This window comes from Myotis nattereri (assembly GCF_964212035.1).
Source record: "Myotis nattereri genome assembly, chromosome: 14".
NCBI lineage: Eukaryota > Metazoa > Chordata > Mammalia > Chiroptera > Vespertilionidae > Myotis > Myotis nattereri.
The window spans coordinates 10,724,900-10,746,515 of NC_138089.1; the positions used below are offsets into that span (position 1 = coordinate 10,724,900).

At 45.9% G+C, this 21,616-nt stretch overlaps 1 protein-coding gene across 1 annotated transcript in view; it reads left to right on the forward strand.

The window, feature by feature from the left end:
* Positions 1 to 1,051: 1,051 nt before the first annotated feature.
* The window catches only part of MAGI1 (membrane associated guanylate kinase, WW and PDZ domain containing 1), a 106,180-nt gene continuing 85,615 nt past the window's right edge, over positions 1,052 to 21,616 (forward strand). The window contains exons 1-4 of the mRNA XM_081106094.1: positions 1,052 to 1,165; positions 13,022 to 13,225; positions 17,333 to 17,534; positions 19,610 to 19,692. Coding sequence (XP_080962220.1) covers positions 13,153 to 13,225; positions 17,333 to 17,534; positions 19,610 to 19,692 — 358 coding nt within the window. The 5' untranslated portion in view covers positions 1,052 to 1,165; positions 13,022 to 13,152. The remainder of the gene's footprint in view (positions 1,166 to 13,021; positions 13,226 to 17,332; positions 17,535 to 19,609; positions 19,693 to 21,616) is intronic.

Here is a 21,616-nt window from a genome sequence, read left to right on the forward strand (position 1 = left end):
CATTGCTCACTCCAGGCCCCTGCTTGTCAACACTGTGTGATATTCTTGGTGTTTCTGGGTGCCTGCTGTGGGCCTGACATGAGATATACATTGAAAAGTTGTGAGCTCCCTCAAGGGACTTGTCATTGTATGCCAGGGGAGCCAGAAATGGAACAAACTAGGAAACATAATATTTAATATGGTTTCCTGGTACACACTTCATAATTGCATCTTGGTTTATTTTCTTTTCCTGGCTTAATGTCTAAACCACACATCTCCTTGTTGCTTCGTTGAGCTTCCACTAAGATGATAGGCCTACAGCCAGCACCTGAGCTGGTGACTTGCATGCGCTAGGGGCTCGATATGGTTATTTCATAAGAGGCATTGGTCTATTTGTTAATTTTTGTGAGAATAACCAGCTTAAATCAGGGGGAGAATTTTTTAGCAAAATGCAGTGTCCTTTCCCTCTAGTCGGAACTGTGGATGGCCTCTTTTTACCCAACATATTAATTACATGGAGAGCAGCGCATTATTCTGTCCCTGGGAGATACCCAGGCGCAGATCCTGGGCAATCGGGTTTCCCCAGGGTTGTGTTTATGTGGTGGGTGCCGTTTTCTGCAAAGGGCTCATTACATTGGAACTTGCCGGATGTACTGAGGAACACAAGAGTCTCAAGGCAAAACCCCGGAGGCTTTGAGCTTAAGGTGGATAACGTTTTAGTAGTTACCAGAATCCTCAAAGCTGCTGATTACGGATGCTTTCTGTATAAAATCCAGTTCGCCTTCTTCATTCACTGCATTTTTAAAAGGTTGAAACTCTCCCTGGGCTACCTGGCTGTGCCTGTTTCTCTCCGCTCCTGTCGGCGAGTCCCAGGCACAGGTGGGTGGAGGTGGGGACACTCCTCTTAGAAAGAAGTTGCCTTCACCAGGTCCCTGTCTGGGCAGATCGGTCTGGAAGTCTCGGCTACGCCGGCTGACTGAACAGGTTATTTTAATTACACCTGGATGTGGCGCTTCCTGTTCTAGTTGAGTGATGGTTTCTTGTGCCTTTGTCTTGTCTGCTGCAGGCACAACCCGCGCTCCCAGGGAAGGAGAAGTGCCCGGCGTGGACTACAACTTCCTGACTGTGAAGGAGTTCCTGGACCTCGAGCAGAGCGGGACCCTCCTGGAGGTCGGCACCTATGAAGGTGAGCTGCTCCCGGCAGCCAGGACACCTCTCTCCCAGCCCCCAGGGGACCCAGGCCATCGGGGCAGAAGGGCTGTGTGCGCTAGTGAGGTCTAACACCAGAGGAGCTTGCAGGCCACCCTACTGTGAATAATGTGTGGACGAGGCTTTGTGTAGCTCTTTAAAAGTAGTTTTTGTGGTATTTTCTTCTTCTACAAGTTTTCCGATTTAATTTGTTAATTTAAATATGTTTGTTTTGTTGATCAATATGGGCATGTGTGGTATTAGCAGGAAGGGGAAGAAGACTCGATCAGTCACAAAATGGGACCTTTAGGGAGTGTTGTTTTCATCTCAATGGAAAGGAATGGAATGCCGTTTTTACTACTAATTAATTTTAATGTGTTTTTCAGGTAGATAATACATTTACATGGTTCATAAAGAAAAATATTTACAATGTTCATTAACGAATCTCTTCCATATACCGGTTACCACCTGCCTAATTTCCATTTCTTTTTCCTTCCAATACTACAACTAATGTTCTTAGTTTCTGATTACTGTTATGAAATTTCTTTATGTAAATATGTGTGTGTGCAATATGTGTGTGTTTTATGTGTGTGTTCTTATTTCTTCCCTGTTTTACACAACAGGTAGTATATAATAATGCATGCATGCAACTTAATTCAACAGTGCGTCTTACAGTCTTTGCAGTTCAGTAACAGAGCACTTCTTGTTTTCTTTTTTAAGTGGCTGTATGCTCTCTTTGTGTGGGCATACTATAACTATTTAACTAGCTCCCTTTGATAAATATTTTTAATATTTCAGAGTACTATTACATTGAGTAGTGTGGAGATCAGTCATTTCACACAAGTGGAATCATGTCTATAGGATGAGATACCACGAGTGAGATTGCAAGGTCAAAACCAGATGTGGGGGAACATTAAACTTACATTTTCTGAAAGCAATATTACAGCTTGATTGCTCTTCTGCGTGTTACTATTTGAGACAGGAGGATATAATATGCTATTAACTAGGTCAAATTATTAATTTGGTCAAATTATTATGGTGTATCTTTATGAACTCTGAGCATTTGGATTTATTGGACAATTACTGGGGCATTTTCAAGATTAGACTTAAAAACAAAGGGTAAGTACGAAGCTGACTTTTGTGAGGGACATTGTGGCTTTGCTGTGAGAGTAGCCTCTGTGAGTCTGGGTGCTGATCCTGCCTTTATATTCTTTGTACCTGCTGCTCATTTCCAAATTGTGAGCATACATTGGGCAGTGTTTAGATGATTGTCAGATTCCTGATTGTGAACTCAGGAATATTTCCTTTGAGTATTGCTAATGATCAGTTGTCTTACTTTCCTGGCGGTTTGGAGCTGGGAGGGGAATCTCAGAAAGCCTGAAGCAAGAAGGGTTCATTAAGGACTCGGAGTGAGGCGAGGGCGGGAGAAGTGCCGGAGCCTCTTCAACATGTTGTCCTAGGGATGTGAGTCTAGTTAAAAATTCAAGGCTGAGGACAGAGCAAATGTGAATCCGCCTTGGTTAGCAGCCAGTGAATAGTCCTTTTCTGAAATCAGTCCTTATGCCCTCCTGGGGAGCTAGAGCCCCCTAAAATAAAAACTAGAAACATCCATTTACATTTCTGGAGAGGTTAAGGGTGAGAGAGTGGTTGTGCAAAGCCAAAGTGTGTTGAGTGGAAAAGGAAAGGCATGTGGGTTGGACGACTGGTCTGGGGAAAGGGGAAAACAAACTCATTTTATTGAGGTGTTTCTGTTGCGGGTCCATAGGTGGAATCACTGTGTTTTCCCATTTAATTTGACTGCTTGGCAGAGGTCGCTGTTACCACCACGCTGTGGAGGGGATGCTGAGGACAGGTAGCACCTAGGACCTCCTCCGAGGCTGTGCCTTTGGAAGGTTGTACAGCTGGTTCCAGAATACTAGAGCCAGGGACCAACCCAGCTCCGTGTGACTTCCACACCCCACATCTTTCCTGGAAACCTCAAAAGGAATATCCTAGATATAACTAAGAAGTTGTTAGCACGACCTGCTGGTTTGTGGCAACAGAGAAAGGTTTTTCAAAAAATACCTGATCACCTCACGACCTGGTCTTTCTGTGAATGTTGCTTAGCTGTTTGGGAGTTGAAATTTTCTTCTGCCCAAGATTAATCTGCTCCATGTTGAAGGCATGTGACGGCAGTGTTCTTTAGTGTTTGACCTTTTGGCTGTATAATTTCCTTACCAGGCGAGGTGGCTCATCATTTTTGGAACTGACTGGAGTCTATGATGTTGACTCTTACAAGCTGAAAGCACCGCGCAGTTTTTATTAAATGCCAGGTGGTGTGATAAGAACGGGGCTGGATAGATTCTCGAGAGCCCCCTCTGCCTTCGCGCCCCCTGGGCCACCCCTCCTGGCAGCTGCTGTCTGCTGGACGTGCAGGCGCAGGCTGCACTGTGGCTCTGCTGAGTCTGACTCTCAGCGCCTCAGTGGCTGAGCTCTGTGCCCTCCTGTGAGCTGCGTTTCTTTCTTACATTCCTGGATATGCTGCTACCATTTGCTGAAATCAGAAACACTGAAGAAGGCCAGGTGTGGTGAGGCGGGGCCAGGGGGCTCCTGGATGAAACTGTCCAGCCCCCCCAGCTATAGTGCCGACAGTTACATAGACCCCAAAAGAGTCAAGGCCCTTCCCAACTATCACCCCTCACGAGGCATAGAGCTCAAAATTGATCTTCGCTTTGCAATTGGAACCAACTTTTCTTTCTGTCACTAGACAGAACCAACATCAAGCCAGTCAAGGCAAAGAGGACGAGGGTGAATGTGTCTTTTCCTTTGGTCCGACTTCCTTGTTATGCACTGAGCTCATTTATTGATGCGGTGGTTGGGATAAATCAGTTACACCATCTCCCTTTTGTCTTACTTTCCTTTTTATTTCCTGTTGCCATTTTTGCTCAGCAAGACAGGTTGCTGCTCAGCCCGCCCGTGGACTTCTGTGTGAGAAAGTTTACAAAGGATGAACGGTTCTGTGGGGGAGGTTCCAAACACGCCTGTTTTACAAATGCCTCTGCGCAGTGGAGGCTGGTATACAGTGTGAGCAGCGCAGAGGGCTTCCCTCGGCGTGAAGTACGGTGCCAGGGCGACATTTCAAACTGCCGTTAAAGGGTGCATATTTCTGCATGTTAACTAGGAAGGGGGGGCGGTCAGCATTCAATAATGTCATTGTTTTGCTTCCTAGAAGGTCTGCAAAAAAGCAGCTGCCATGGGCGTACTTTGGGGGGACACACAGATAAAAGCAGGGGTGAAGAGAGTTCTTGTTTGTCATTGAGGAAAAGGAGGCGGCTGGAGCCCTGCTCTTGGCAGGCCTTGGCAGCCTTCTGCCTCGACAGCTCTGTTGGCAAACTCTGCCATGAATGTTCTCTGTTGATAATGAAAGGAACCGGAGGGCATCTGTGTTGCTATTGGCTGCTCCTCTGCATAGGAAGACGGGAGGCCGGGGGCCAGGGAAGTTCGCTTGCTTCCTGCTCAGAGAGCCCCCAGGACCTGTGGAGGTGAGAGCAGAGATGTTGGAGAAGCACAGATCTATGTGTAAATACCAGTCATCACTCATGCATTGTGTGACTTTTAGTTTCTTTTAATGAAATGGGAATACTAGTGCCTTTTCTGTAGGACTGCTAATAAAGATTACAGTAAGTGACTATATGGCTAGTGACATGTGGTAGGTGCACAATAAATGCAATTTTGATTAATGTCCTTTGAATATGTATTTGGACCACAATGCCCTCTTCTGTGTAAAGCTTTCATTTGCCTACAACATCTGGCACGTATAAGAATACGGAGTTTATCACATGCTAACTCAGAACCAAGCACATCGCTGAGTACTCTATTACAGTATCTAATTTAATACTCACAAAAAACATGTTAGGTGGGTAATATTCCTATCTTTATACCGTGGGAACTGCGGCTGGAAAGAGGGAGGCCTTACCTGCTCAGGGTCACAAAGCTAGTAATTGCTCTTGCCCTCTTCTGTCTTTCATTTAAAGCCAACCGACTCTGGCAAGAGCAAACATCTATTACAGGATGTCGGCTATTGTCCCGTGCACATAAGTCAGTCCTGTAGGGCGGGGCAGGTAGGACAAGGAAGAGTGAAAAGAAAGGGATGCGGATTTTGTGAATGATGCCATTAAGTGCTGAGCGAGCGAGTGGCGAAGTGAAGTGAAGCGGCTCTGGGGTGATTCACGTGTAATTGGACTGGAAAGAAGCTGCCCTGAGTCATGCTCTTACAAACCAGATCCGCAGCATAGCGATGCATGCTGCAATCCATGGGTGCTGTCCCCACGTCAGTAACTCACGCTGCAAGGAACTCCCAGCGTGCCTGGCACCATGGTGGGTGTGGGGCTGCGGTGTCGCCTAAGAACAGATGTGGTCCCTGCCTTAAGGGCTTTAAGTCTAGAGGTGAGGACAGGTATTGATTAATCAAGCAGTTTGATAAATACAGCAAAGGGCGTTGGGAAGGAGAGGGACAGGGTTCCCCGAGAGCATAGAAGAACCTGGAAGGGCGGCGTTGGTCCAGTGTGTGGGGTCAGATACTGTCCCTGAGGATGAGTGGGTGATGACGGCACAGGAAGCAGAGGGAAGGCTGTTAACCAGAGAGGAGCAGGTGCACAGCCGTGAGAAGAGGTGGGCACAGCTTGCATGTGGGGCTGAAGGAAAATGAGTGGGATGAGAGCAGAGAGAGCAGCAAAGAGCAACCTTGAACTGGGCCTGCGGAGCCAGCAAGGCCAGGCGTGTGTGGCCTGGGGCCAAGGCCGAAAAGGAGTTACATCAGTGTCTGTGTCTTTATGTTCTACTAGAGGCCCGGTGCACAAAAATTTGTGCACTGGCGGGGGGGGGGGGAGTATCCCTCAGCCCCACTTGTGCCCTCTCACAGTCTGGGACCCCTCGGGAGATAACGACCTGCTGGCTTAGGCCCGCTCCCGGGTGGCAGAGGGCAAGCCCAATCCCTAGGTGCAGCCCCTGGTCGGGCTCAAAGCAGGGTCGATTGGAGAGTTGAGGCGCCGCCCCCTGTCATGCACAGAGCAGGGCGGATAGGAGGTTGCGATGCCACCCTCAGTCACGCTCAGGGTAGGGCCGATTGGGGGGTTGGGGCGCCGCCCCCTGTCACACTCAAGGCAGGGTCGATGGGGAGGTTGCGGCGCCACCCCCTGTCACGCACAGAGCAGGGCCCATCAGGGGGGTTGTGGCTCCGTACACTGTCACACACAGAGCAGGGTCGATCAAGGGGTTGGGGAGCTCCCCCCTGTCACCCACAGAGCAGGGCCGATCAGGGGGTTGGGGAGCTCCCCCCTGTCACCCACAGAGCAGGGCCAATCAGGGGGTTGGGGTGATCCCCCCTGCCATGCACAGAGCAGGGCGGATCAGGAAGTTGCGATGCCACCCTAAGTCACGCTCAGGGTAGGGCCGATTGGGGGTTGGGGCGCCACCCCCTGTCACACTCAAGGCAGGGCCGATGGGGAGGTTGCGGCCCCACCCTGTCACACACAGAGCAGGGCCGATCAGGGGGTTGGGGAGCTCCCCCCTATCAGGCACAGAGCAGGGCCGATCAGAGGGTTGGGGCACCTTCCCCTGTCACAAACAGAGCAGGGCGGATAGGGAGGTTGTGACCCCGCCCTCTGTCACACACAGAGCTGCAGGGCGATCAGGGGGTTTGGGCGCTGCCCCCTGTCATGCTGCTCCAGGGGCCAGGAGGCCTTGCGGCTCCGCTGATTCCGGTGCCAGGAGTCCTCGCAGCTCCGCTGACCCCGGGTTCGGGAGGCCTCATGGCTCTACTGATCCCAGGCTGGGAGTCCTTGCAGCTCCACTGATCCCGGTGCCAGGAGGCCTCGCGGCTCCGCTGATCCCAGTGCTGGGAGGCCTCACGGCTCCGCTTGACACCGGGGCAGTGAGGCCTCGCTGCTCAGCTGATCCCAGTGCCGGGAGGCCTCGCGGCTCCACTGATCCCGGTGCCGGGAGGCCTCACGGCTCCGCTGATTCCGGTGCTGGGAGGCATATTACCCTTTCACTATATAGGATAGAGGCTTGGTGCATGGGTGGGGGCCGGCTGGTTTGCCCTGAAGGGTGTCCTGGATTAGGGTGGGGGTCCTGCTTGGGTGCCTGGCCAGCCTGGATGAGGGGATGATGGCTGTTTGCAGCTGGTCACACCCCCTTCAAGGTGGGGGTCCCCACTGGGGTGCCTGCAGTCTGGGTGAGGGGCTGAGGGCCGTTTTCAGGCTGGCGGGTGACTGAAGCTCCCAACCTCTCTTTTATTTCTTTTTTTCTTTTTTATTCTGGGGTTTTATTTACCTTCTATGGCTGTCACTGGAGCTGAGAGCCAGCTTTAGCTCAGACCTTGGCTGCTGAAAGCAGATTTCTGGACTTTGTTTACCTTCTGTATTTGAAACTTTGTTGCGACTCCAGCTCTGAGATCCCGGCTGACTGAAAGCAGGTTTCTGGGGTTTTGTTTAGCTTCTATATTTGTAACAATGTTTCTTAGAGAGCAGCTGAGAGCCCGGCAGCGGCAGGCGGGGAACCTGGCTTCCTCTGTCACTGGAGCAAGCAAGCCTCCCTGTTCGTGTCAGCTGCCTGGCTGCCGGCCGCCATCTTGGTTGGCAGTTAATTTGCATATCTCGCTGATTAGCCAATGGAAAGGGTAGTGAAGTTATGGCTAATTACCATGTTTCTCTTTTATTAGATAGGATAGTGTAGCCATGTCAAAAGCATAGGTTTTGCCCATCCCCCCCACCCCCCCCCCAAAAAAAGTGTTTTGCCCCTTGGGGCTGACACTGCCCCATGGAAAACGTCTGCTCCCGACTCCCAGCTACAGGTGGTCACTACCATGCTGTCCTACGTTGTCCTGTAGGAAGAAGACAAGTCCCCCTTTCCCCACCCCATACAAAATTATAAAAGGAACATGGGACCAGGGGACAACCCTGGACCAGCCAGGCTGAGGCCAAGGAAGGCATTTCTACTGCTTTGGGTCTGGCTGGTCTTCATCTACCAAAGAGGAGTAAGTCCCCAGTGCCAACCATATAGTGCTTGGCATTAAACGCTTCTCCGCCAGGAAATACACGAGTGAATACTAAATGTGTGCAAAGTGAGAGGTAGTATAGATTTGATTCATCCTCACTTAAAACTCAGGGAGCGGTTCTCCTTAAATATTTTATCAAGCTCTAAACATTATTTGCAGCCCCCATTAATTTTTAAATGCATGTCAGAAGAAAATGTTTGCTTTGGCTTGGTGGTGGCCAGAGACTGCCTGTTAATTAAGGCAGCAGAGGCTTTCCCCTGCAAAGGGCCTGCCCCCCTCCAGCCGCCACCCCTGTTGAGTTTTCTTGTAGAGTCAGTTCTGCAAATAGCAACAGAGAGGCACACATTCCGCTTGGGAGGGCGCCCGGCCACCTCGGGAAGTGTGCGTTGGCTAAGGTGGAGGCTGGGGGAGCCGTCTCCTGTCTCCTAGACACTGTGCAGCCTGCCAAGTGATGACCCAAATTAATTTTTTAATCACTTATAATTCTTTCCATGATTTTTATTTAATACCACTAAGTGATCCATATATTCTTCCCGGGGAGTCCCTGGTGTGTGCTGTCAGGCTTGTCTCTGTGCCACGGCTCGGCTGGGCTGGTTATTTATGACCAGAGTGCGAACTATTGACAAGGTGGAGAGTTGGCTGGAAGGGAGGGGATGTGCACTCACGTGGGAGGGCGGGGTGAGGCCGGGGAGGGGGAGAGTGAAGAGGGTGGCTGAGGCCCTGGAGAGGCCGATACCTGGCAAATGGAGAGCATGGTATGAAACATTCCATTTTTAAATGTTGGTCCCTAACTGAAATTTTTTTTAATATGTGAAAAAAAATATCTGTAAAGCAAAGTTGAACCTCTGCAATGAGAAAACCCCTGGGTAGAGCTTTTCTGTGAAGGCCGCCCCCCTGTGGACGGTGAGGACTGCCGGAGCGATCCGAGGAATAGCACCTCTGCTTCCCACACCTTCTTGCTCATGGGCGCCTTCGGGAAAGCCGCGTTGATTTGAGCTTCCTGAGAACCCTGGGAGGTCGCTGGGGCTGGTGCTGTTTCGGAGAGAAGCTTCCCGATTCACAGAGACTGTCTGAGACTGAGTACCAAAACTTCCCACAGTTGTCTGGGCCTTGGCAGGCTCGCGTGCTTATTCCTTTGTATCCAGGAATGACACCTGGCTGCCAGTGATCAGCATTTGAGGCACACCGTGTCATTCATCCTCCCAACGAGGTGTGACCAGCCTCAGTGTAAAGATTAGAAACGGGCCGAAACCGGTTTGGCTCAGTGGATAGAGCGTCGGCCTGCGGACTGAAAGGTCCCGGGTTCGATTCCGGTCAAGGGCATGTACCTGGGTTGCGGGCACATCCCCGGTGGGGGATGTGCAGGAGGCGGCTGGTCGATGTTTCTCTTTCATCGATGTTTCTGACTCTCTATCTTTCTCCCTTCCTCTCTGTAAAAAATCAATAAAATATATTTTAAAAAAAAAGATTAGAAACGGGCACTATCGACATTCATAAGCACGTACCAGGCCTCATGCTAGCGGACTGGCATGGCAGAGGCTTCCCATGGACCGCCTCGTCGTACCCTCATAGCAGGGGTTCTGGGAGGAAGCTAGATATTCTGAGGATCCAGTTTCACAGAAGAGAACAGGATTTTTACAGGTGAAATAACTTGCCCAGGGCCGCAAGCCAGTGGGGAAGCTGAGACTTGAACCACAGGTTACCTCTTCCAATTCTTTACCACCATCGCGTGCTGAGCACCGCTAATGCCCATCCATTAGATCAACCCAAATGGCATTGCTGGTAATTGACAGTTTGTCTTCTACAGCAGCATTTGCATGTGGTTCCACCTAAGGAGATGTGCCTTCCCTGTCTCCAATCATCATAAACTAGTTTCCAGAAACAGGAAACAACAATGGACGAGTGGATTCTTCGGGGTGCTCTTTGTTGTGTTTTAGAAATCGGCTAATCATTTATTAATTTAAGGAAGACCCTGGACTTGGAAACGGAGGAAAATCCACACACATTTGTCAAATTTAGGTACCACTTTTACTTTCTAGACATTTATTTCTGTCATGAACAGGATTTCTAAGTTTTAACTGATTCTTAAATGACGATGGTTTTGTGAATATTACTTCAGTTTAATGGCCCTGAAAAAGTAATATGATTGTAAAAATATATTCCGCACCTTTCAGTGGAAGAATTACTTGTACACATTGCCTCAGTTTAACCTGTAAGTCAGAAAAACACATGGTGCTTTGATGTGATTGGAAGGAATTGGAATAAAATTCAATAAAAGCTCTACTTTTTGTTCACTGTAAAAAAAATTTTTAAAAGTTAGCTTTCTTCCCTAAACCTTTCTGATAGCCTTCGGTTAGTGGGAAAGTCGGCCCGTAGCTGAGGGACAGTGAGGCCGAGCCCGGGCCCTTGTGTGCTCCCTCCTCACATACCTGGCAGCCCCTGAAACTCACATGAGGCCTTTCCTCTGGCTGGTTCTGCTGGTCTCTGTGCCTTGACGTCGGAACCTGGAAGGACCGTGGGAAGAGAGGGATACGTCTGTCACCTTCCGTGAAAGGCCACAGGATGTGCGTCTGCGGTCTCCGCCTGTGGCCTCGGGTTCAAGCCTGGTGCCATCGGCCGCGGCCCTTTTCAGTTGGAGGGTTCAGAGTTCCCCCATGACCACCTTGCACCCCTCAAAGAGAGTGGGTGTGTATATGCATAAACTTGGCGATTCAGAAACTATTTTAAAGAGATAATACTCACTGAAAAAGTTTTAATTATAAAAATCAAGCTTAAAGGAAGCAAATTCTTCATCACTTGTGTCTCATGCAGAAGTTACTGCCTCCTTATCCTTTGTGCTTCTATAATAAAGTGTATGTTTTTAAATTTTTGTTCTATGTAATTGTGAATTTTTGTTCTACGTAATTATGAAATTAGACAGTGGGATGAGATCCTTGGAAAGGATCGGGGTTTCTTGTGATTTACAGCTTCTTCTTTGCTAAGCCAGAACAGCAGGCCTGGCTTAGGACACGTCTTAAAGGGCTCAGTACACCTGGCCGGCCCGGCTTCCGCTAAAGCCCCAAGATGGGGACTGGATCAGGGCTTCTTAATGTTGATGTTTTTTATCATCCAGTCACAGAATAGTATTGATTATAAGCTGTATTTTTCCAGCTTTGGCCATTTATGAATCACCTTCATGATTTTTGTCCATATCTGAACATAATGTCTATTTACAGGTTTTTTTAAAAGCATACTTTTTAACTTAAATTTTCAAAAAGAAACTCCTTACTACTATTGCTGTGCTTTATTTAGTTGATTAATTTCTTATTGTATACTAGAGGCCCGGTGCACAAAATTCCTGCACTGGGGGGTGGCCTCCCCACGGGGATTGGGCCTAAGCCAGCAGTCAGACATCCTTAGCGCTGCTGTGCTCGCCAGCCATGAGCCTGGCTTCTGGCTGAGCAGCGCTCCCCCGGTGGGAGTGCACCAACCACCAGGGGGCAGCTCCTGCGTTGAGCATCTGCCTCCTGGTGGTCAGTGTGTGTCATAGTGACTGGTCGTTCCACTGTTGGGTCGATTTGCATATTAGCCTTTTATTATATAGGATAGTTGCCTTTTTAAACTGTAAGTTTAAAGAGTCAATTTAAAAAATACTGTTCTAATTTTTTATTATTTTATTTTTTTCATCACCATTTATCCCCTCTCTGCCCTCTTCCACCTCCACCCCTCACCCCCCACAATCACCACACTGTTGTCCTTATCCATAATTTTAAAAGTAACCTTTAGGCCTTAGCTGTTTTGGCTCAATAGATAGAGCATCAGTCCAAGGACTAAAGGTTCCCGGGTTCGATTCTGGTCAAGGCCATGTACCCTGGTTGCAATGTCAATACCCAGCCCTGGTCAGGGCACATGTAGGAGGCAACCAATCAATGTGTCTCTCTCACATACATGTTTCTCTCTCTCTGTCTCTCCCCCTCCCTTCTTCATTCTCTAAAAATCAGTGGAAAAAATGTCAAGTGAGGATTAACAACAATAACAAAAAAAGTAAGCTTCGTATTACTACCATAATTTACTAATTAGATTTTTTTCTAGTGCACATTAAAAATATACACACTAATTCAAATTGAAAAGTCCATCCATGTACCACCCAGGAGCACATTCTGGTTGGATCTTAACCAAACTTTGGGGAAAAGTGGCTGAGAAAAGTTGGGTAATTACTAGAAGAATGACACGTAAGGGTTTCCACCGTTGACAGTTTCTGTTTAAACTTGGCAAGGTCGTTCCCACCCAGGGTGACCCTGAGCGCTAAGCCTGCCACTCAGTGAAAGAGGCGCCACGTGGTGTCACTGCCCTTCTTTGTAAAGCCTGCCCTCGTGAGGAGCCCCTTCTGAAGGGAAGGTGACCTCCCCTGGGTCGGCCTGGAGGGTGCAGCCGGTAATGAATGTTTTATGTTCTGTGAGGCGCACTCTCAATTGGACTCAGCATTCTGCTCGTGCATATATGTAAACGGGTGACCAATTGGAATTCCGATGTAATGAGGGTGAAGTGTTGCTATTCAGCACAGCCGCCTTTGTTTTGAGTCTAGTAAGTTCTTTGCACCAAAACAATGCAGCTTTCCTTCCAGCTTCTGAAATGTCCAGCTGGATACCAACGACATCTTTTCCAACCCATTTCAGAAGCGAAATACAGTCTGTTCTGGGCTTTGTTTTGTTTTGTTGTTTTTTCCAGCTTAAATACATTATTTTAAAATGTGCTGAGACAGTTGGATGTGAAGTCTTGAAAAAAACAACAACAAAGTATTCTTTCTGAAACATGCAAATGTGTCTCTCCGTCGCCTAGGAAACTATTATGGGACACCCAAACCGCCCAGCCAGCCGGTCAGTGGGAAAGTGATCACGACGGATGCCTTGCAAAGCCTTCACTCCAGCTCCAAGCAGTCGACCCCCAAGCGAACCAAGTCCTACAATGATATGCAAAATGCTGGCCTAGTGCATGCGGAGCTTGAGGAGGATGACGGTCCTGAAATGAACAGCAGCTTCACAGGTAAAGCCCGGATGGTGTTCCCTGTCCCCGGACGTGGGGAAAGGGGGTGGTGGGAGGCTTTTTGCAAATCGTAAGGTTTCTGTTCTCAAGAGGAATTAGGAAGGGTCACCAGGATTCACACCGACCCCTCATGCTGGGGAGAGGTGTCTTTTCCCGTCTGTTTATCATGTTGCTTCGCAAGACTGTTCTAACTTCACCCAAATATCTGAAAGGGGCTGGAGGGACAGGTTGGTAGAGAAAAACCAGTGTTGTTTCTGCCTCTTGAAAACTGTGTAGAGGGCTATTTGTATATTGTCTGTTAATTTCCTGGCGTGACACTGCTCCATTGTTATGGTTGACGGCTGGCAAAGGGAAATATGAGAATTGGTTTAACAGTTTGGTAACAAGCGATGCCCTTTGGAAGGCTAGCACCATGTGCATCATACCTTTGTGAGTAGAGCTAGAGCGGAGATATATCCTGTGTCTATTAACATGGGGAAATTTTACATCGTATGCCCTATACGATGGGAAATAATAAACGCCCTGCTTACCTGTTGCATATGCGTTCTGTATCAGATGGCACATACTATTCATTGCATTGCCTACTTGTATATATTCAGGCTGCCAGCCCCCACACTTAGGTAAGACCCCTGTATTTTATGAAGGGGTCTTCCAGGACAGGCCTCTGGAGGTGGCTATCCTGTTGGTCTTGCACCATTCACAGAAGCTATGATGGATGTTCCCCGGGTTGGTGCAGTGACCTAGAACTGTCCAAAAATACTTTTCACTATATGGGGGTTTGACCTTATATAGTAACTCAGAACGTAACAACTGCATGATAGGTGAGTTACTACCGTCTACTGGTATTATGTTGCGACTTTGAAGAATATCTTGTTTCTTCTATTTTTCCTATGCTTAAATATTTTCTCTTATATTTTAGGGTTACAGTTCTTTGCAGCACATGAATCTTCCTCTCTCGTATTGACCTCTTCTGACTTCACCACATTCAGCCATTACTTGGTTAGACTTAATTCCAATAAAGGGGAGATTACTTAAACTGTATTTTCTTCCTTGTGCTGCCAAGTGTAATAGAATGTTTAGGGGAAACTTTGTGTTACTTGAATGCTTTCTACAGCCTATATGGGCCACTCTGAGGTTTTCTCATTTTTTAAAGCTCAAAAACCTAAAATTCCTCAACATGGCAATTAAAAACATTCTTGATGACTTTCTTATCTACCAGTAGCCTGACCCCTCTGCAAGACTCATTGGGAAAAGCAGGAGGGGGTCTGGTTTGCTCTCCTAGCTTGCTTCTTAGCCGTTTCTCATTATGAACATCGTATCTACTTCTCACATTTGCAAAATAACCAGCTAGGATTAAGTCATGCCTGTGTTCCCCCTTCCAGCTCTAAGAATTTGATTCCATGAAAATTGCCATTTTCTCTATTAGAATGGGCTAGGCCAGGGCAAACTTGTAGCTGCAATAGCTAGGAGAAACTTGCCATCCTTTACATATTGAAATTAGGTTCTTTCAACCAGTTAGAAATAAATATTTTATGGATTTATAGTTAGTAGCTCTCATTGAAATGAAATCAGATTTAAAAAGTCAATATTTCTTTTGAAAATAGTTAATATTTTAATGCTTAATCTTTCAACAAATAAGAGTAAATCATGATATAACCCAAAACACAGATGTGGACACAGAAACAGAAGTCCTATGGTGTCACGTGCCGGGAAGCAGTCCTGCCAAGCATCTGGGTGGGCCCCAGGGAGCTTGCACCTTTATTTGTCCTTCATTTCTAAAGTAGATTTCTTGGGAGAAAGCGCTTAGGGGTAGTTGACTCTAGGTCTTGATGCCTTTCCTATTTCTAATACTAAAATCTCTGTCTCTAGAAGCCATGCCTCAGAAAATCTGTCCCCATTAAACCTCCACTTGAAATCCTGGCATCAAAGGAAATGCTTTCTACAGCCTATATGGGCCTCTCTGAGGTTTTCTCATTTTTCTTCTGGGCGCAGATCACCTTCGCTAGCGTCAGTCTGATCATTAGTTTCTGCACAAAACAGTGGCACCTGATTGTCTTAACCTGATTGTCTTATTCAGATATCTGCTTTAATGCCAAGAAAGCCGATAGGACGCACAGAGAACTGGCCTTAATATACACATTGATGGGACATCCTCCGTATGTAAGGAATGTGTTGAATGAGTGCCCCCTCACTTACCAAACTACAGCTGTGACGGCTGATAACCCATCATACACTAACTCATGTAAATTCTTTCAAATAATTGGCACTACCCCATCTATGATAGGTGTATCAAACCAGCTGTGTCAGAGCATCTTGCGCTCTAAACCCCTTTAATAGCAACCCACCAGCCACTTTGAGCATAGAGTGGCAATAGCACAAAGATTGCATGTTAGCAGTCTCTCCTGGTGATTCTTATGTACGTGTAAGTGGGGGAAGTGGACATTCCAGAGACATACCAGAAATGAACACATGGTGGCTCCTAGTGAAGTAAGGGTGAATCTTTCCATTCTTGCCAAGTTTTGAATTTATTCTTTATTGATTAGTAATTTCAAAATGTTTCTTCTCTCTTCGCCTAATTTCCTTTCTTCCTTCAAATGTATAGCTGTTAAAGGGAATTAGGCGGTTGAGTTGTTAAGGAGGCCAAGGGCAGCCTTGATTTCAGGCATGAAAGTCAGTCACAGGTATTAGGTGACTTTCTGTGTCTTTCATCTCTGCTTTCCTCTGTGAAGGCCAAGTGTCAGGCAGGATTGGCAAGCTGTCAAGAGGGTCACCCGAACCTGCAGTATGAGAACCCATCAGCTTAACGTCTTCAGCATCAGGGGCCCATCTCTTGACTGATAAGAGCTAAACTTTCATGCCTGATGTTCATTGGTTTGCCTTGGATCATATGCCTGATCCAATCACAAATACAAGAGAGACAAGAGTGTGAATTGGGCCCCCCGTGTGAGCTAGCAGCAAATTTGAGGCAGTCCCCGGAGACCTGGAATAAAGGGGATGGGTTTTAAAGGGAAGTCTAAGTGATGGTAGCGGAAGAGGAGAGAGATGCAGAATGAGGAAAGACCACAGACAGCCTCTCAGTGCATCGGTTTTGGTGGTGGTTTCATAGGTCCATCTCCATCCAGCTTTTGGATGACCTTTGTTCTCGAAGTGTCATTGGGAGCTGCTGATCAGAGAAAGATTCGAAGTATAGCCTTTCATTATTCCTCAGTCTGCATTCAGTAAGTCAGGAATGTCTACAGTACAATCACTATGGGAGATAGAAAGTAACTCCGTCACTGATTTTATGTTTTCCAACCCCATAGAGATGGACATTGGCCTCTATAAAAATTCAACCAGAATGTCAGCATTGCATCTGTGGATACTTTGATGACATCACCTCTCGATGTTTCTGGTTAATGAGAAGGAAAGAGACTCATGTACTTGGAGGCTTCTTTTTCAGACCCAAGTCAAATCCATCCACCTTCATGATACTGTTCTGGGGGAACTGTCTTGGTTTTCATGGGAGCATTCTCCTCACTTTTTGCAAAAGTGACTCACTGGTGTCACTCTCTGCATTGTAAGCTTTTACATACTTTCCAGTTTGATTGGTGAATCTTTGATCTTTGCCACTGTCTACCAAAAATGCTTTAAATAATTTGTGCAAAATGGATAAGAAAGCCCCTATATCGTTTTCATCGTGGACTTCTTTCTCACCTTCTGAGAAAGTCCTCTGAGCCACGAAACCAGATGATTCCCCCGGAATGACAGTTCAGCCCCCCTGTGTTTTGATGACTTTCTCTTCCTCTTGTCTTTTTTTATGGCCTTTGTAGTTTAAGAAACTTTAGGGTTTGAGTCATGATCTGTTTCTTCTTTGGCACTTCCACGATTGTGAGCAGCGTATCATTTGAGCATGTTTTTCCTTCTTTATTTTTAGGTAAAGTAAATTTGGTCTATCATTTCGATGTTTCTGCTTAAAAACCTTTATCTAAAGCAAACAGAATAGTCAATGGTCAGAAAGGAGGAGAGGGTGAGGGCTTGGAGGTGCAGACAGTGCTTGGTGCCGTGCCTCCGTTTGGGGTTTGATGGATGACTGTCTCCTCTGTCTCTCTCTCTCCCACGCCTGCACAGCCGATTCTGCTGATCAGGAAGAGCACAGCCTGCAGGAAGCAACGCTCCCGCCTGTGAACAGTAGCCTCCTCGCTGCCCCCATCACGGACCCTTCTCAGAAGTTCCCTCAATACCTACCTCTTTCCGCAGAGGATAACCTAGGTCCTCTACCTGAGAACTGGGAGATGGCCTACACCGAAAATGGAGAAGTCTATTTTATAGAGTAAAGTATACCGTTCTTTCTTCCTGGCTCTGTCCCTGTCTTTCATTCCCCTTCCTCCCTCTCTCCAGCAGCTACAGATGCAGCGTAAATCTGAAAGGACTGATCACAGGCTGGTGGAGTTCTTTATTCAATTTAATAAGCTTTGCACAAAAAAGCAATTAGCATATCATCCTAGTCATTGAGCCTGACTAGCTTGAGGAAACATACAGTCAATAATTTCCTTAAAGAGTTAGACAACTAAATTATGGTGTATATTTAAATTATGGTCTAATATACTGAGAGTATATTTAGCCATTAAAAATAGGTAACTCATTTGCTTATTTTCTCTTATATGGGTTGCAGTTTTCTTTTTGTTGAGTTTTAAGAGTTCTTTATGTATTCTGGATACAGTGCCCTTATTATATTTGTCATTTGCTAACATTTTCTCCAAGTCAGGATTTTCTTTTTATTGTCTTAACTGTGTCTTGTGAGGAGCTGGAAGTTCTTGATTTTGATGAATTAAGAACTTACCAATTTTCAAATTTATAAATATTTTTTCTGTTGCGGCTTGTGCTTTTAGTATACTAGCTAAGAAATCTTTGCTTAACTCAAAGTCATCAGGCAGTCACTTTCTGCTATATTTCTTTCAGAAGTTTTATAGCAAATAAATTAACCTCAACCTCCACCTTACACCTCATACAAAAAAATAACTCAAAATAGATCACTGCAGACTTAAGTGTAAAATATAAAGCAATAAAACTTAGGAAGAAAACACTATAAAAAATACACAGATTTTTCCTAGATTGGGATCTAGGAATAGGCAAAGAAATCTTAGATTTGACATCATACACATGACCCCCTAACAGGATAAATTCAACCTCATCAAAATGAAAAACTTTGGCTTAAGAAAAGACTCTGAGAAGAGGATAAAGAGACAAGCAATAGACTGGGAAAAATATTTGCAAACCCCGCATCTGAAAATTGACAGGCATTTAGAATATATTAAGAACGCTCAAATCTCAGCAGTATAAAAAATAAAAATCCTATTAGAAAATGAGTTAAATACATGGATGTACCTCTCACCGAAGAGGGCGTACAGGTGACAGGTAAGCACGTGAGGAAACATTCAACATCGTTAGCTGCACATTAAAGCTACGCAGGTATCATTACGCACCTATTGGGATGGCTAACATAAAAAACAGTAACAACACCACATGATGGCAAAGTTGCAGAGGAACTAGATCGTGCACGCAGGGCCAGTGGTATGTAAAATTGCATGGCATTCTAGAAAACGGTCTGGCAGTTTCTAAAAAACTAAACCTGTGACTACAACATCACCCAGCAGTTGCACCTTTGAACACCTACATTCACAGGAAAACCCGTACATGGATATTTAAGATTTATTCCAAATAGCCAAAAACTGGAAACAACCCAGATGTCCTTCAGTGGTAAACTGTGGTCCGTTCATGCCAGGGAATACTACTCAGGGCAGTTGGGCAGCACGTTGACTTCTCCGAGGTTTTTCTGGCCCTGGTGTATTTATGTTAGGTGACTGGGTTGCCTTCTCCTCGTCTGAATCACAGCGTGGGCCGCTGCCATTAATGATATGCATTAGCTGCCTTGAGCCACTTGCATGAATTGAGGGAGTTTCCCACGGTCAGGAGAAGTCTTACGTAATCGAGTGAATGAAATAGCAGCCTCCTGTGTGAATCCCCGCGTTCACGATTTAAGTCACAGCAAATTTAAAATAAATTGGGGTTTGCTCTTCAGCAAATGTGAAGACTACATCAGTCTAGTCAGCCGCGGACAATACAGACAAGGGGTGTCATTTGGAACTCATTTTTAAGAAATGAACCTGGGATGCCATTTCAGCTCTCAATACTGGGGTGATTCTATCTTCCGTTGAGTAAAAAGCCCACCAGAGCCTTTCCCTCGACCACCTCCTCATTCCTAACCGGGGCTCTCTGCTCTGGGTTTGCTGTCGCAACGAATCTGTAGTTGAAGAGCAACTGTTCAAGAATGTAAAGTTTTTTTGTCACTGAGCTCTCTGCTTTTCCTTTTTAAATCTATTTCTTGTTTTTGTTTCTGGATTTCAGCCATAACACAAAAACAACGTCTTGGTTAGACCCTCGGTGCCTGAGCAAGCAGCAGAAGCCTCTGGAAGAGTGTGAGGATGATGGTAAGGGGCGTGGCAGCTCTCCTTTTAAATGAGGTCCGTGTTTGTTCCAATCTTAGAGAGTTGTAGCAGAGTCGACCAGTTTTCACAGTGAGTTTTCAAAAGGGAATCCACTTTCTAGTAAGTGCACTCAGGTTTGCAAAAGCAGAAGGGGAGTCAGTAGACTTGTTCAGAAGAATGATTTGTGTGCACATAGAGGCAGAGGCGCAGCTATGCTCCCATTGGAGATAACTTTACACAGTCAGGCAGCATTCACATGAAGATACAGCCTCTGCCTCCAGGAGCTTGGAGAAAACTGAAAGAATAGAGAATTGCCTATTGAACCCTAATCCTATATTATGAAATTCTTAGGGGGGAAATCAGTAGCTTTTCTTAAACTGTCCATGTTTTATGACTATTATTTTCCCAGATGTTGGTGTCAGGAAAGCAGATTTTGGGAATGTCTGTGTAAGTTAGAATATATCCTAAATACCTAAAAAGTGTATTTTTCCAAGAAAGAGGCTGAGGTGTTACCCTAGTCCACTCTCCTCGTTATCTCAACAAAGAATCAACTGGCTAGAAAGGTTACTGTTTTAAAAAGTTTATTTCAAGGCTGTGGGATTTCTAACTACTTTTCCAAAATGAAAAAAATTAAGACAGAACAAACATGTTCCTTCTCAATACACCCAAGTCTTTCCCAAGCTCTACCAAAATTACTTCTTGGCATGGACGAGTTAAAAGGGAAAAGGTTTGCTTTGCTACTCATGATTCATTGCTGGCATTTGAATTAGTGTCATTATTGAATTAGTATAATTATCTTACTGTAAGATAGTGAACCTTTAGTAACATGTGCTGTGAGGCAGAATTGTTATGTATACGCGTGTCTGAAAAGGTAAGCAGTGAAGTACAACCTGTCAGACTAGCATGTCCTCTGGGACACTTCACTGCTCATGGGCCACAGGTGACAGGGCATGAACGTAGACGTGCATGTTCATATTTATCTGATTGGCTTCGAGTAGAAATACACATCTTTTGGCTGAGAAGGCCTGACTGAAATGCCCATTTTATTTGCTTGCTGAGTCCGTTCCTGAAGAAGGAATGGAGCAGGTGTGGTCGCTGCAGTATTTCGCATGTGTAAGGGCTAATGGACTATCCTGACCATTCACACGTTCAGTGTGACATATAACACAGAGGTGACGGATTTTCAAAGATCAGGACATAATATACATTCAACTGTCAAATGTCATGGAACAAAATTTAAACTGTATTTGAAGCCTGACAATTCTGAAGTCACTTCAGGCACCGGTGTTACCATAGGGTGTTTCATGTCAGTATCCATCATAATTACACTGGGAATGTGTGAAAATGCCTGTGAACATAAGTTCAGAGGTTGTAGAGAACTCCAATAGTTTTTACTGAGAAAAAAAGTGTTCATGCAGTAAAAGTATTGACTAGAATTATTGAATGGTTTTGTTACCAAGTCTAGTAAGTTTTTATTCTTAGGTTTCTTATCATGGGTGTTAATGTTATCTCCTTTGGAACAAGTATGTGTTCAGACCAAAAGCACTTATCCCTCAACACTAGAATTCACATATTCTTTTTCTAGCAGAAATTGTATGTATGCCTACGTGCCTGTGTACACTAACAGTATACTGGTAAATATATAACCAGATTATAGCACCCTGACTAATACAGGTTCCTATACCTGCATTGTCTGCTGCCAGGTAACACAACGCTGCCTTGTACTGTGTATGTCCTAACACAAAGCAGACTAACATTGTTGGTCACAGTATTGTTTCTGTATTTCTTTCGAGTCTTTGTAGACATGCTGCATGCTGGTTAGATGTGCAGTCCCCTCACAGAACACTGACATTTCACATCTATTCATTGAGTGCCTTCTATCTGTCAGGTGCATCCTAGGAACTTCAGATGGATCAGTGAACGCGAT